The sequence below is a fragment of the Pan troglodytes genome, chromosome 1 (genome assembly GCF_028858775.2).
Source record: "Pan troglodytes isolate AG18354 chromosome 1, NHGRI_mPanTro3-v2.0_pri, whole genome shotgun sequence".
Lineage (NCBI taxonomy): Eukaryota > Metazoa > Chordata > Mammalia > Primates > Hominidae > Pan > Pan troglodytes.
In genome coordinates this window covers 179760879-179776629 of record NC_072398.2, presented here as the reverse complement: position 1 = coordinate 179776629, position 15751 = coordinate 179760879, and the positions used below count along the sequence as shown (strand labels likewise).

At 42.3% G+C, this 15751-nt stretch overlaps 2 protein-coding genes across 2 annotated transcripts in view; one reads left to right on the top strand and one right to left on the bottom strand.

Moving 5' to 3' along the window:
• Window positions 1–15751, top strand: part of RNF11 (ring finger protein 11) — a 36306-nt gene that overhangs the window by 6971 nt on the left and 13584 nt on the right.
• Window positions 6775–8279, bottom strand: LOC107976959 (small ribosomal subunit protein uS5-like). Its single transcript, XM_054666910.2, has one exon. The coding sequence runs from the start codon at window positions 7672–7674 to the stop codon at window positions 6793–6795; it is 882 nt and encodes a 293-aa protein (XP_054522885.1). The 5' UTR covers window positions 7675–8279; the 3' UTR covers window positions 6775–6792.

Genomic DNA, 15751 nt, shown 5'->3' with positions numbered 1-15751 from the left:
TATTAGGACTAACCACTGAAGATATCTGACTTAGCATTCAAAGTCATGATTTGGCTCTACGTATACTTTTTCAGCTCTTCATAGCCTTGTGCTTTCTTTTATACAACCTGTATACTCCAGTCATACTGAGCAGTTTGCTGTATTCCATGTATGTCTTCTGCTTTCCTGTCTTTGCCCATTCTGTATCCATTGCCCAGAATGTTCTTCCTTAATCCTTCCCAGTCTCATTTCTAATATCCAGGGCCCAGTTCAAATGCCAGGAATCCACAAATTCTGATTTCTCCTACATACACTTTTCTTAATCTGAACTCCTTTATTCATGCACCATTCTTAGGACACTTTACCCTTTTAATTTTAATTATTTGTGACAGTGTCACATCTGCTCTTTTAGAATTCAAGTCTGGTTCATTTTTGCATTGCTAGAACTACAATTTTCACAAAGCACGCACTTATACTTTAGTGAATGTAATGATCAGCATTTTGCTGTAAGAGTGTGCAATTGTATGGTTGTTAGTGTCTATTAAACATTCCCAGAATCCTGTGCTTTAGTGTTTGGCCTATCACTTATAATTTATAAAGTACGTTGAGCTTTGGGAAAGTTAATTTCATTATATATTTTTTGAATTTGGTTTTTGTTTGTTTGTTTATTTGAGACGAAGTCTCGCTGTGTCACCCAGGCTGGAGTGCAGTGGCGCGATCTCAGCTCACTGCAAGCTCCGCCTCCCGGGTTCACGCCATTCTCCTGCCTCAGCCTGTCCCGAGTAGCTGGGACTACAGGTGCCCGCCACCACGCCTGGCTAATTTTTTGTATTTTTAGTAGAGACGGGGTTTCACCGTGGTCTTGATCTCCTGACCTTGTGATCCTCCTGCCTCGGCCTCCCAAAGTGCTGGGATTACAAGCGTGAGCCACCGCGCCCAGCCTGAACTTGGTTTTGTGTTCCATGAAGTTCAGCTTGCCTAGGTGACTTTTATAAATAAGTAACCAGTTATCTGTTATTTGTGTGACCCCATGGTTGCAGGATTTTTCTTTGTTTCTGCCTGACCTCTCATTCTGAATGTGCTTTAATAAAGGCTGATTTTTTGGCATTAAGATTGTATGCATCATTAAGAGTAAGATAGTCTGTTCAGAGTTTAATTCTAGAGCTAATTATAGGGTAACTTGAGAAGATGGAGATGGGATGGTGAGTTACTTGGTACATAAGATCTGAGCACTTGATTTTCTTAAAATATTTTTTAGGTAATACTTAGTAGAAACCTTTGTTGCAGAATTTTGATCTTTAAAAGTTTTAATAGAAATACTTACGTAGATTGGGATTCTTTTTCTTTCCTTGAGACATAATCTTACTCTGTTGCCTAGGCTGAATGTAGTGGTATGGTCACGGCTCACTGAAGCCTCAACCTCACGGGCCCAAGCCATCCTCCCACCTCAGCTTCCTGAGTAGCTGGGACTATAGGCGTGCACCACTTTGCCTGGCTAATTTTTATTTTTTGTAGAGACGGGTCAAGCAGTCCTCCCATCTCAGTCTCCTGAATAGCTGGGACCACAGGTGCATACCACCACACCCAGCTATTTTTTGTATTTTAAGTAGAGACGGGGTCTCACTATATTGCCCAGGCTGGTCTCAAACTCCTGAACTCAAGCAATCCACCCACCTCGGCCTCCCAAAGTGCTGAGATTACAAGTGTGAGCCACCATGCCCACCCAACAGCCTTTTTTTTTGGAGATGGAGTCTTACTCCGTCGCCCAGGCTGGAGTGCAGTGGTGCAGTCTCAGCCCACTGCAACTTCTGCCACCTGGGTTCAAGCGATTCTCATGCCTCAGCCTCCTGAGTAGCTGGGATTAGAGGCAAGCACCACCACACCTGGCTAATTTTTTGTATTTTTAGTAGAGATGGGGTTTCACCATGTTGGCCAGACTGGTCTTAACTCCTGACCTCGTGATCCACCCACCTAGGCCTCCCAAAGTGCTGAGATTACGGGCGTGAGCTACTGGGCTGGACACCAACAGCCTATTTTTAATAACCCATATGAGTACAGGACAGAAATATATCCCTAACTCTGTACCTGAAGTAAGGTAATACATAAAAGACATATTTGCAAACGACTTGAGGCAAGAAAAGAAATACAACACATCTCTAATTCTGATTGTATCTGCAATCAACCTCTTATCACTTCCCTCTTCATGTGCAGAATTTACCTTGGCTGAGACACAGTCAAGAAAGAAGACAGGTGGCCAGGCACAGTGGCTCACACCTGTAATCTCAGTACTTTGGGAGGCCGAGGTGGGCGGGTCACCTGAGGTTAGGAGTTTGAGACCAGCCTGACCAACATAGAGAAACCCCGTCTCTACTAAAAATGCAAAAATAGCCGAGCGTGGTGGCACATGCCTGTAATCCCAGCTACTTGGGAGGCTGAGGCAGGAGAATCTCTTGAACCCAGGAAGTGGAGGTTGTGTTGAGGCTAGGTTGCGCTGTTGCACTCTAGCCTGGGCAACAAGAGTGAAACTCCATCTCAACAACAACAACAAAAAAGAAGACGACAGGCTGTGTGCAGTGGCTCATACCTGTACACCAGCACTTTGGAAGGCCAAGTGGGAAGGATTGCTTGAGCCCAGGAGTTCGAAACCAGCCTGGGCAAAATAGCGAGATCTCGTCTCTACAAAAAAATAAAAAATTAGTCAGGTGTGTTGGCACATACCTGTAGTCCCAGCTATAGGCTGAGGCAGAAGGAATGCTTGAGCTCAGGAGTTGGAAGGTATAATGAGCTGTGATGGCACCATTGCACTCCAGCCTGGGCAACAGAGTGAATGGGGGCATGGGGAAGGCCAGGTGTGGTGGCTCACACCTGTAATCTCAGCGCTTTGGTAGGCTGAGGCGGGAGGATTGCTTGCATCCAGGAGTTTGAGACCAGTCTAGGCAACACAGTGAGACTCCCATTTCTACAAGAAAAAATTTAGGCTGTAAGTGGAGAGTTATTGTTTAGTGGGTAGAGTTTTCTGTTTTATAAGATGAAAAGTTATGTAGATGGATAGTTTAATGGCTACATAACTTTATGAATATATGTAATACCACTGAACTATACACTGAAAAATTGGAGCTGGGCTTGTGCCTGTGGTCCCAGTTAATCAGGAAGCTGAGGCAGGAGGGTTACCTGAGCCCAGGAGTTCGAGGCTGCAGTGAGTTATAATTGAGCCACTGCATTCCAGCCTAGGCAGCAGAGTGAGACCTTATCTGTTAAAAAAAAAAAAAAAAGGAAAAAATAGGCTGTAAACAGTTGATTCCTTACCAGTAACTTTTTAATATTGAATTAACAAATATTTATGGTATTTTTAACATGCTCAGAGTTCAGGCTTTTTTCAGCTGTGATCTAAATGAAAGTGAGAGTGAGGTGGTGAGAGAAGTCAGTGGAAATGTGAGTGAAAGATTGAGAAAGAGCTGGCTTAGATAGCCACAGTGTGTAGTTTTTTTTTTTTTTTAGAGATGGGGTTTCACCTTGTTGCCTAGGCTGGAGTGCAGTGGCTATTCACAGGTATGATCATAGCACACTACAGCCTCAAACTCTTGAGCTCAAGCCAACCTCCTGGTTCAGCCTCCCAAGTAGCTGGGACCACAGGCTTATGCCACCACATCCAGTCAAAGTGTCTGGGTTTTTTGGTTTTCAATTAGGTTCCTCAGGTTAAATGGAAGTATGTGGTTTTTCGTTTTTTTGGGTTTTTTTTGTAAAGACAGTGTCTCATTATGTTGGCCAGGCTGGTCTTGAACTCCTGGCCCCAAGCGATCCTCCTGCCTCAGCCTCCTAAAGTGAAGTGCTGGAATAACAGGCATGAGCCGCTAGGCCTGGCCAAAGTTGAAAAGTAAAGTGATAAGGGAGAAGTAAATGTATTTTATCCTCTTGGAGAATTTGCTTGACCTATTGATTTTTACATTCAAATTGGCCTTTTGAACTCTTACATGAGTTCCTTATTTTGACAATGAATGCGTGTGTCCCTATCTTTTAATTAAATTGCCAGCCTAGAGTGTACTCCCAGGGGCCAAATGAGTAATTATCTTGTTACTTAATCTAGAAAGCATACTGTAAGGTAACTAAAGGATCTGAAAGTGTGGGAATGAAGAAAGCAACCCTCCAAATATATTTGCTTCTAAAACTCTTAAAATTTTCTGAACACTCATAAAGTTGAATGGCTTTAAGAAGAGTGAGACTTTATAATTGACCCAGTTAGTTAAAGTTACATGTAATTTTGTATAACAGTTTAAACCTTATTTTTGTGGAAGAAAAAGAAGCAGTTTACCATAATTGAGTAGCGAGGCCTTAAGGGTAAGAAATAGCATGCTTGATACCTAGTTTCTTCTTCTTTTTTTTTTTTTTGAGATGGAGCTTCGCTCTTGTTGCTCAGGTTGGAGTGCAGTGTCACGAGAAAATACATTTACAGTGCTATACTGTATTTTCTTTTTCTTTTTTTTTTTTTTTTGGCTTTGAGATGGAGTCTTGCTCTGTCACCCTGGCTGGAGTGCAGTGGCACGATCTTGGCTCATTGCAACCTCTGCCTCCTGGGTTGAAGCGATTCTCCTGCCTCAGCCTCCCGGGTAGCTGAGATTATAGGCGGCGCCACCATGCCTGGCTAATTTTGTATTTTTAGTAGAGACAGGGTTTCTCCATGTCAGGCTGGTGTCGAACTCCCGACCTCAGGTGATCCGCTCGCCTCGGCCTCACAAAGTGCTGGGATTACTGGCGTCAGCCACGGCGCCCGGCCTCTAGTTTCTTCTATCAGTTAGCAAGTATGTTTTAAGCTCAACGGGGAAAGGAGAAATGATGAGTCTCTTACCCCTAGGAGCCTACAGTTAAGGGACAAGACATGAAGCAATTATGAGGTCAGCATGAAATAGTACATAATCAAGTATTAAATTGTTTTGTATATAGTTTTGAAGTTGTGTGATCAGTTTGTGATAGGGCAGTGAATCACAAATGTACTTTTTAGCTTCTGTATCCTTCGGATAATCTTACTTGGAACTTGAGTATAAAAAATGAATAAAAACAACAGAGTTGCCCTGATTAAATTGAGTGGTGGAGCTTGGAGGCAAAAAGATAGCCTTCTGTATTCACAGGTTCCACATCCTCTGATCCATCCAAATTAAAAAAATATATAGTGTAACTATTACATACCATTGTATTAGGTATTATAAGTAATCTAGCGATGATTTAAAGTATATGGGAGGGTGTACAGGTTATGTGCAAATATGCCATTTTATATAAGGGACTTGGGCATCTGAGGATTTTGGTGTTCAAGGATTTTGGAGTCAGTCAGGTCAGACTAATTATTAGATGGTGGACATGAATTTAGAGGTCATTGAGTTGTGTAATTTTGTACAGTAAAAGTATGTGTGTGTAAATTTTAATTAAAATGTATTATACAGAAACTAGTGTATCTTTAACAGAATATCTTGAGTTTCTTTTGATTGACTGATTGATTGGTCGATTGATTGAGATAGGGCTCTCGCTGTGTTACCCAGGATAGCATTGGGCTCAAGTGATCTTCCTGCCTCAGCCTCCCAAAGCTCTGGGATTACAGGTGTGAGCCACTGCACCCAGCAGGTTTCTTAATTACGTAGGCTGGTGCACTTGCAAAATATAGCCACAACTATAATATAGTCTGTTTCCAAGCCCCCAAAAGGCTCCCTCCTGCCCCCTCCAACAGTTAGTACCTTTTTTCCAAAGGTAACTGTTGGTCGTTATGACCTCCTATCACCCATATTTGTTTTGTGTGGTCATGAATTTCAAACTGATTAACATTCTAGCATTCTTTGTGAAATTTGTGTTCTTACGTAATGGCAGTAGTTCACATTCTTTTTCATTGCTATGCAGTATTCAAAATTGTGTAAATATACCACATTTTACTTATTCATTCCATTATGTGTATTTGGGTAGTATCAATTTTTGGCTGTATAAATAAAGATGCTGTGAACATTATACCTGAGCACCTATTTTGAGTATATATCCAGGGATAGAGTTACTGGATAATGGAGCCACATGTATATTTAGTTTTTCCTGCAGCATTTTATTACAGAAATTTTCAAAACTAAAGAAGAGTTGACAGAATTGTTTGAATACCCATATTCATTCCTACCACCTAGATTCTGCAGTAAACGTTTTGCTGTATTTGCTTTCACACATACCTATTCATCATTCTTCTGTCAATCTATCCTGTTGATGTGTTTCAAAAATAAGTTGCCAAATAGTTTTCCAAGTGGTTGCACTAATTTTCTGCTTGTACTGACAATATGAGAGTTTCATTTGTGCCACGTCTTCACCAGTATCTGGTATTGTCAATCTTTATTTTTGAAACTTTTTTTAGCTTTGAAGTATAATTGATATAATTATATATACTTATGATGTACACCATGGTGTTTTAATATATGTATACATCATGAAATGATTACCACAGACAAGCTAATTTACAGATCCTTCACCTCACAGTTATGATTTGCTATTGTGAGAATATTTAAGATGTATTTTCATAGCAGTTTTCAAGTATACACAATACATTATGCTAAGCTGTAGTCACTATGTTATACAACAGATCTCTGGAATTGTAGATCTGTTTTATTTTAGACATTTTAATAAGTGTGTAGAAGTATAGAAATGCAGTTGACCTTTGAACAACATAGAGTTGAATAGCGTGGGTCCACTTACAGTGCTAATTTGTTTACACAAGTATGTTGGAATTTTTGTTTGAGATTTGTGACAATTTTTTTTTTTTTTACGCTTAATTCGCTTTATTTTCCTTGTCTAAAAACCCTATGTTGTAGCCACAGCTGGAGCCTGGGTCTGCTGCACAGAGACTCTGGTGTGGGTCTTGATGAGGTGGTCAGTGAATTCCTGATCGGGAGACTTGGTGAATACAGTCTCCTTCCAGAGGTCGGGGGTCAGGTAGCTGTAGGTCTTAGAAATGGCATCAAAGGTGGCCTTGGCAAAGTTGCCCAGGGTGTCAGTGCAGCCCCAGGCTGAGGTGTAGCAGTCATCGATACCAGCCATCATGAGCAGCTTCTTGGGCACAGGTGCGGAGACAATGCCAGTGCCCCTGGGTACAGGGATGAGGTGCACCAGCGCAGAGCCGCAGCAGCCTGTCACCTTGCAAGGGACGGTGTGGGGCTTGCTGATCTTGTTCCCCCAGTAGCCTCTGCGCACGGGGACAATGGAGAGCTTGGCCAGGATGATGGCCCCATGGATGGCGGTGGCCACCTCCTTGGAGCACTTAACACCCAGACCGACGTGGCCATTGTAGTCCCCGATAGCAACAAACTCCTTGAACCTGGTGCGCTGGCCAGCACAGGTCTGCGTCTGCACTGGCATAATCTTCAAAACCTCCTCCTTGAGAGAGATCCCCAGGAAAAAGTCAATGATCTCTGATTCCTTAATGGGCAGAGAGAAGAGACAGATCTCCTCCAGGGACTTGATCTTCATGTCCTTGACCAAGCAGCCCAGCTTGGTGACGGGCATCCACTCCTTATCCTCGGCCTTGCCTCCGCGAGCTCCGCAGCCTCGGCCCCGGCCCCGTCCACGGCCGCGACCCCGGCCCCGGATGCCACTGCCGAAACCTCCGCGGAAGCCACCGCAGTTCCCCATCCCAGGGCCGCCAGGGCCTCCGGGCCCCCCCGCTGCACTGGTGTCATCCACCATTTGGTGTTTTCTCGGAGAAGAAAGGATTTGTGACAATTTGAATAAACTTAGGTGATTCTCATTTTTTGAAATATCAAAAAATTAAGGTATGTCATGATGGATGCATAAAATATGTAAATACTAGTCCATTTTATCATTTACTACCATAAAGCATTCACATCTATTATAAAAAATTAAAATTTGGGCTGGGCATGGTGGCTAATACCTGTCATCCCACACCTTTGGGAGGCCGAGGCAGGAAGATCACTTGAACTCAGGATTTTGAGACAGCCTGGGCAGGAGAGCAAGACCTCATCTTTACAAAAAATCAAAAGAATTAGCTGGAGCCAGGCGAGGTGGCTCACGCCTGTAATCTCAGCACTTTGGGAGGCCAAGGTGGGTGGATCACTTGAGGTCAGGAGTTTGAGACGAGCCTGGCCAACATGGTGAAACCCTGTCTCTACTAAAAATATAAAAATTAGCTGGGTGTGGTAGTGCATGCCTGTAATCTCAGCTACTCAGGAGGCTGAGGCAAGAGAATTGCTTGAATCCGGGAGACAGAGGTCGCAGTGAGCCAAGATCATGCCACTGCACTCCAGCCAGGGTGACAGAGCAAGACTCCATCTCAAAGCAAAAAAAAAAAAAAAAAAAAGAAACAAAAAGAAAATACAGTAAACACTGTAAATGTATTTTCTCTTCCTTATGATTTTCCTAATATTCTTTTCTCTGGCTTGTTTCGTAAGAATGCAATATGTTATACATGTAACATACAAAATACGGGTTAATCAAGTTTGTGTTATCCATAAGGTTTCTTTGGTCAACAGTAGCTTATTAGTAGTTAAGTTTTTGGGAAGTCAAAGTTTAGGCCAGGCATGGGGCATATACCCGTAATCCTAGGTATATGTGTTGGGAGGCCAAGACAGAAGCCAAGACAGCAGATCATTTGAGCTCAGGAATTCGAGACCAGCCTGGGCAACACAGCAAAACTCTGTTTCTATAAAAAATAAAAAATTAGCTGGATGTGGTGGCGGGCACCTATAGTCCCAGCTACCTGAGAGGCTGAAGCAGGAAAATTGCTTGAGCCTGGGAGGCGGAGGTTGCAGTATGCCAAGATTGCGTCATTGCACTCCAGCCTGGGTAACGGGAGTGAAACCCTGTCTCAAAAAAAAGAAAAATTATATGAAGGTTTGCGACTGCACTGGGGGTTGAGACCCCTAACCCCCATGTTCAAGGGTCAGCTGTATTTCATTGTGGTTTTAATTTGCATTTTCCCAGTGAGTAGTAGAGTTAACCTTTTCAAGTGCTTGTTGGCCTTTCGGGCCTTTCTTTTGTGAAGTCTTTTGTCCAGTTTGTGTGTGTGTGTGTGTGTGTGTGTGTGTGTGTGTGTGTGTGTTTGGGGGGGACAGAGAGTCTTGCTCTGTTGCCCAGGCTGGAGTGCAGTGGCGCGATCTTGGCTCACTGCAACCTCTGCCTCCCAAGTAGCTGGGATTACAGGCGCCCACCACGCCCGGCTAATTTTTTTGTAGTTTTAGTAGAGATGGGGTTTCACCATGTCAGCCAGGCTCGTCTCAAACTCCTGACCTCGTGATCCACCCGCCTCTGCCTCCCAACGTGCTGGGTTTACAGATGCGATCCACCACGCCCGACGTTGTCCAGTTTTTAATTGGGTTGTCTGTCTGTTAAAAACTTGATTTGTAGGAGTTTAAAGTATATTTTACTAATAAAAAAGAATGGTAATTGTTCTCTGCATAATATTTAGAAAATAAGGCCGGGCACAGGGGTTCAAGCCTGTAATTTCAGTGCTTTGGGATGCCAAGGTGAGAGGATCCCTTAAGGGAAGGAGGTTGAGACCAGCCTGGGCAGAATAGTGAGACCCCATCTCTACAAATAATATAAAAAAGTTAGGTGTGGTGGCATGCACCTGTAGTCCCAGCTACTTGGAAGATTGAGGCAGGAGGATCACTTGAGCCCAGGAGCCGAGGTAACAGTGAGATATGATCACACCACTACACTCCAGCCTGGGCAACCTCAAGATCCTGTCTCTTAAAAAAAAAAAAAAGGGGGGGGGGAAGGAAATAAAGAATAGAAGGAAAGTAGAGATTGTGTTAGATCCTAGAATGTGAAGATAAATAAAATGATCTCCATGTTCTCTGTACCCGCATTCTAGAGAGGGATGTAGGTAAATGGATATAAAATACACTGCCATAAATTTTATGAAGAAGAATGTTTAGGGTGCTATAATTTGCTCAACACTTCATTATTTTTGCCTTCTTGATATTTTAAATAATACTATGAATGTTTAATCGATAAAACACTTCTTGTTTTAGAATATTTTATTTGTATAAATTTTTTTAGGAATTGCTGGATCTTGCCAGGCACAATGACTCATGCCTGTAATCCTAGCACTTTGGGATGTGGAGGCGGGAGGATTGCTTGAGCCTAGAAATTGGAGACTAGCCTGGACAACATAGTGAGGTCCCATCTCTAAAAAAAAAGGGGGGGAAGGAATTGCTAAATCAAAGGATGTGAGGATTTTAAAGCTCTACACGATCAATCGGATCATCCTAAATAATTTATCGAAACAGTGGAAAAATATGTTCCACAACAAAGCATACCTCTTTGGTGACCAAAATGTGGCATTGATGAATATTGGGGGGTTCCCCCTAAAACTTTAACCCCCTTTGTGTTGGCACATTCATGAGATAATTCTGTTGACTAGGTTATAGTTTTTTTTTTTAATCAAAGAATAAAACATGGTCTCCTTGATTAGAGTTAGATATCCCTTGCTTCCTTGAATGAATTCCTTTTTCTTTTTCTGTTTTTGAGATGGAGTCTTGCTGTGTTACCCAGGCCTGTAGTACATTGGCACAATCTCCACTTACTGCAACCTCTGCCTCCCAGGTTCAAGCAGTTGTGCCTCAGCCTCCCGAGTAGCTGGGACTACAGGTGTATGCCACCATGCTTGGCTAATTTTTTTGCATTTTTAATTTTTTTTTGAGATGGAGTCTCGCTCTGTCACCCAGGTTGGAGTGCAGTGGCAGGATCTCGGCTCACTGCAAACTCCATCCCCTGGGTTCAAACGGTTCTCCTGTCTCAGCCACCTCCCAAGTAGCTAGGATTACAGGCGTGTGCCACCACTCCTGGCTAATTTTTGTATTTTTAGTAGAGAGGGGATTTCACTATGTTGGCCAGGCAGGTCTCGAACTCCCAGACTCAAGTGATCGGCCCACCTCGTCCTCCCAAAATGCTGGGATTACAGGTATGAGCCACTGCACCCAGCCATTTTTTTGTATTTTTGTAAAGGCAGAGTTTCACCACATTGGCCAGGCTGGTCTGGACTTCAGGTTGCCCTGGCCCCTTAAAGTGCTGGGATTACAGGCATGAGCACCCAGCCTAGTTCCTTTTTCAAATGAATAGCACATAAGTATATGTTGGCTCTTACTAACTTTACTCTGGGAGAAAAAAACATAGCTCCAATTTTCTTTTCATTATAGGCTCTTTCTTGAATAGAATACTTGCATAGAATAACAATAGCTTATACATTGGTGAGGGGAGTGTTTACATTGCCCCCAACATACTGTTTAATGCATAACATACATTATTTTATTTAATTATCACATAGTATCTGTAAAGAGGAACTATATTATTTTTAATACTATTAATATGCTATATAATATGTATATATATGTTTCTACTACTTACATATCATGCAATATGTACATTATAGCTGACATAGAGGCTCAGCAGTTTGTACTCTGGATAAGTTTGTTACATTTAATTTTTTATTTTTCTTTTTAGTGACAGGGTCTCACACTGTTGCCTATGCTTGAGTGCAGTGGCACAATCATAGCTCGTTGCAGCCTCAAATTCTGGGCTCAAGCGATCCACCTGCCTCAGCCTCCTGAGTAGCTGGGACTAGAGGTGCATGCCACCACACCTGGCTAATTTTTGTCTTTTTGGCAGAGACAAGGTCTCGCTGTTTTTCCCAGGCTGGCTTTGAATTCCTGGGCTTAAGCAATTCTACCTTGGCTTCCCAAAGTGTTGGGATTACAGGCGTGGGCGACTGCACCCAGCTGTGTTTCACTTTCTTGCTGGTGTTTTTGGAAGCACAAAAGTGATTAATCCTGATACAAACCAGGTTGTCTATTTTTTTCTTTGGGGAGCTTTTGGTATTTTCAAGGAGGGGGTCAAACTTGATTCTTCTGCATGTGACTAGCCTGATGTTCCAGCACCATTTGTTGAAAATAGTTTTCTTTTCTCATTGAATTATCTTGGTATTCTTGCCAAAGATCAGTTGTCTATAAATATGAGAGTACATTTCTGGACTCTTCTGTTCCATTGGTCTATATGTCTGTCCTTAGGCTAGTACTGTACTGTAGCTTTATAAGTAAGGTTTGAAATCAGAAAGTGTGAGTCTTTTTTTTGTTGTTGTTCTCCCTTTTCAGGATTGTTATGGCTATTCTTAGTCCCTTGTATTTCCATGTGAATTTTAGGATCAACTGTCAATTTCTGCAAATGAGCCAGCTAGAATTTTGATAGAGCTACATTTAATTTTTTTTAATGAACCCACATTGAAATATTCAACGATTGCCCAAACATTATCACCCCAAACCCACTGTTTATCTTAGAGTTCATTCTTGGTGTTGTACATGGATTTGCCATGTATAATGACATGCATCCACCATTATAGTATCATACGTGTAGTTTTACTGCTCTAAAAATTTTCCGTGTTCCATCTGTTCATCCCTCCCCCCAACACCTGACAACCACTGATGGTTCTATTGTCTCCATAGTTTTGCCATTTGCAGAATGTTGCATATTTGGAATCATACAGTATGTAGCCTTTTCAGATTGGCTTCTTTCATGTAGTAATATGTATTTAAAGTTCCTCCATGTTTTTCATGGCTTGATAGCTCATTTATTTTTTAGTGCTGAATAACATTCCATTTGCATTGATATACTGTAGTTTATCTATTTACCTACCGAAGGACACCATAGTTACTTCCACATTTCGATAGTCATGAATAAAGCTCCTGTAAACATTTGTTTCTGGGTTTTGGTTGGATGTATTTTTCAACTCCTTTGGGTAAATACCAAAGGGTGCAATTGCTGGATCAAATGGTAATAATATGTTTAGTTGTGTGAGAATTATCAAACTGTCACCCAAAGCATACCATTTTTGTTGTTGTTGTTATTGTTTTTTGAGATGGAGTCTCGCTGTCACCCAGGCTGGAGTACAGTATGGCGTGATCTCAGCTCACCACAACCTCCACCTCCCTGGCTCAAGCGATTCTCGTGCCTTAGCCTCCCGAGTAGCTTGAATTACAGGCACGCGCCACCATGCCCAGCTAATGTTTGCATTTTTAGTAGAGACGGGGTTTCACCATGTTGGCCAGGCTGGTTTCAAACTCCTGACCTCAGGTGATCCTCCCGCCTTGGCTTTCCAAAGTACTGGGATTACTGGCGTGAGCCACCGTGCCTGGTCGCAAAGCATACCATTTTGCATTCCCACCAGCAGTAAATGAGAGTTTCTGTTACCACACATCCTTGCCAGGACTTAATGTCAGTGTTTTGGATTTTCACCATTCTGATAGGTGTGTGTGGTATTTTTTGTTTTAATTTGCAGTTCTCAGTGCTTCTCAGTACCTCCCACCCACCTTATCTGGGACAGGATGGCTGGAGGGGCTGGAGTTGGGTAGTTCTCTTTCCCCAGGTAGGTTAAGCTCTGGTAAAAGTTTCTCCCAGAACTTTATATTAAATTAAAAGTTTCGCATGAGGATAAGACTTATTAGGAGCAGAATGCTCTGGCATATTTAAAATGGTTTATTTTCCTCTCCGCCTCCTGGAAGCACTCATGTGAGGACCTGGTAGAGGTTTTGGAGGTAAAATTCACAAAAGTGTGGGGGCCCCATATGATTGGGTCCACTCGGAGTTTTTATTTTAATTTTCTTTATTTTTTATTTACATTTTTTGTTTGTTTTTTTGTTTTGGAGATAGTCTTGCTCTGCGGCCCAGAATGGAATACAATGGCACAATCTCAGCTCACTGCAACCTCTGCCCCCTCCTATTCAAGCTATTCTTGTGCCTCAGCCCCTCTCGAGCAGCTGGGATTACAGATGTACACCACCATGCCCGACTAATTTTTGTATTTTTTGTAGAGATGGGGTTTCGCCACATTGCCCAGGCTGGTCTCAAGATCCTAGCCTCAAGTGATCCGCCTGCCTCAGCCTCCCAAAGTGCTGGGATTACAGGCGTGAGCTACTGTACCCAGCCTTGACTTTTTAATAATAGCCATTCTGACTGATGAGATGGTATCTCATTGTGGTTTTGATTTGCATTTCTTTTCTTATTTCTTTTCTTTTCTTCTTCTTTTTTTTTTTGTTTTTTTTGAGACAAAGTCGGTTTCTGACACTCAGGCTGGAGTACAGTGGTGCAATCTTGGCTCACTGAAACCTCCGCCTCCCAGGGTCAAGCAGTTCTCCTGCCTCAGCCTCCCAAGTAGCTGGGATTATAGGCACCCACCACCATGCCCAACTAATTTTTGCATTTGTAGTAGAGATGGAGTTTCACCATGTTGCCCAGGCTGGCCTCGAACTCCTGACCTCAGGTGATCCGCCTGCCTTGGCCTCCTAAAGTGCTGGGATTACGGGTGTGAGCCACTGCACCCAGCCAATTTGCATTTCTCTAGTGATCAGTGATAATCGGAATGGCACGCAATTTACAACATTAGTTGTTTATTTCTGGAATTTTCCATATAGTATTTTCAGACCATGGTTGACCACAGTTAACTGAAACCTTGCAATAAGTGGGGACTGCTGGAGATCCTCTTCATTTTAAAGATGCAGAAATAGGTTGGGCAGTAGAGCAGGGCAACTAGGAGAAATGCACTTAAACAATAGGGATAACTGCACAGTGAGGCAGAAAATGTTATATAATACACTAGATTTGGCTCAAAGGCAGTCACAGGAGCCTCTAGGAGTTCATTTCCAGTAGAGTCCAGGAGAGGAATGAGATACTGGAATTAAGTAGGTTATACAGTGATACTTGAAGTAATGAGACTTCTTTAAAATGAAATGGGTCTTCTAAAAATGTTTCATAAATCCTAAAGGTAGGCACAACATATGGCACATAAATTATCAGAAATACCCATATGTATAACATCTCTTTTTTCATTTGGAAGTAAACAGCCCTGCCTCAGCAAATTTCTCAAGTTAATAAAATGTTTTTAGTGTCCCCGTGTCTTCTTTTCTATTCGCAGTTGGTGATTTCCTTTCTTTTGCCAATCTCCCTGATAGGCAATCTGTGCTCTCTGTCTAACCTTTCTCTCTTGAATTTATAGTGTAGTTATTACTAAGGCACCAATTCCTATCAATTAAGGCTCATTTCAGTGTAATGTGGATGTGTTTTATTTAGTATTATGTCCACTGGGCCTTTGTATATTTAGCATTTGCACCACTCCCCACCCCATTTTCATGTGACAACTGGAGGCCTTGTTCAAAAAACTACCAGAAAAAGGACATGTATCCCGTCCTTTATGGCTTTCTTGTAACACCAGAAACTATCCAGCCTTGTTTTGTCCTGTTTACTGTAAGATCCTAAGCCAGTGGTTCTCAACCAGGATGAATTTGCTCTCCAGGAAACGTTTAGCAAAGTCTAGAGACATTTTTGGTTGTCACAATGTGGCAGGGAAGAGGGTGCCACTGGCATCTAGTGGATGGAGAGAACTGCCAAACACCCTGTGATGTACAGGACAGCCCCTAGGACAAAGAATTGTCTTACTAAAATGTCAGTATTGCCCAGGTTGAGAAGCCCTTCACTAAGCAAGCCCCTTTTCCTCTCTAACCTCAGTTAGGTCCTTAATTAAGTTTGTTTCTTCAACTGAAAAGTGGAGGTTATTGCAACTTTTTCAAATGGTTGCAAAGATAAATGAATTTAAGGCGTGGAAATATTTAGCACAGTATCTGACACACAGTGGCACTCTGCTGAAAGAATAAATTAGGGTTTTAAAAAAATGTTGTATAATGCAGCTTCTCATCCATCCTGATTTTCCTGCAAAAATTCTCATGTTAAATGTTTTGAGCCATTATCACTGTAAATC

What these genes read in the sequence shown, in the direction of transcription:
- LOC107976959 (XM_054666910.2), bottom strand. Translation starts at nt 7,674, where the DNA reads ATGGTGGATGACACCAGTGCAGCGGGGGGGCCCGGAGGCCCTGGCGGC.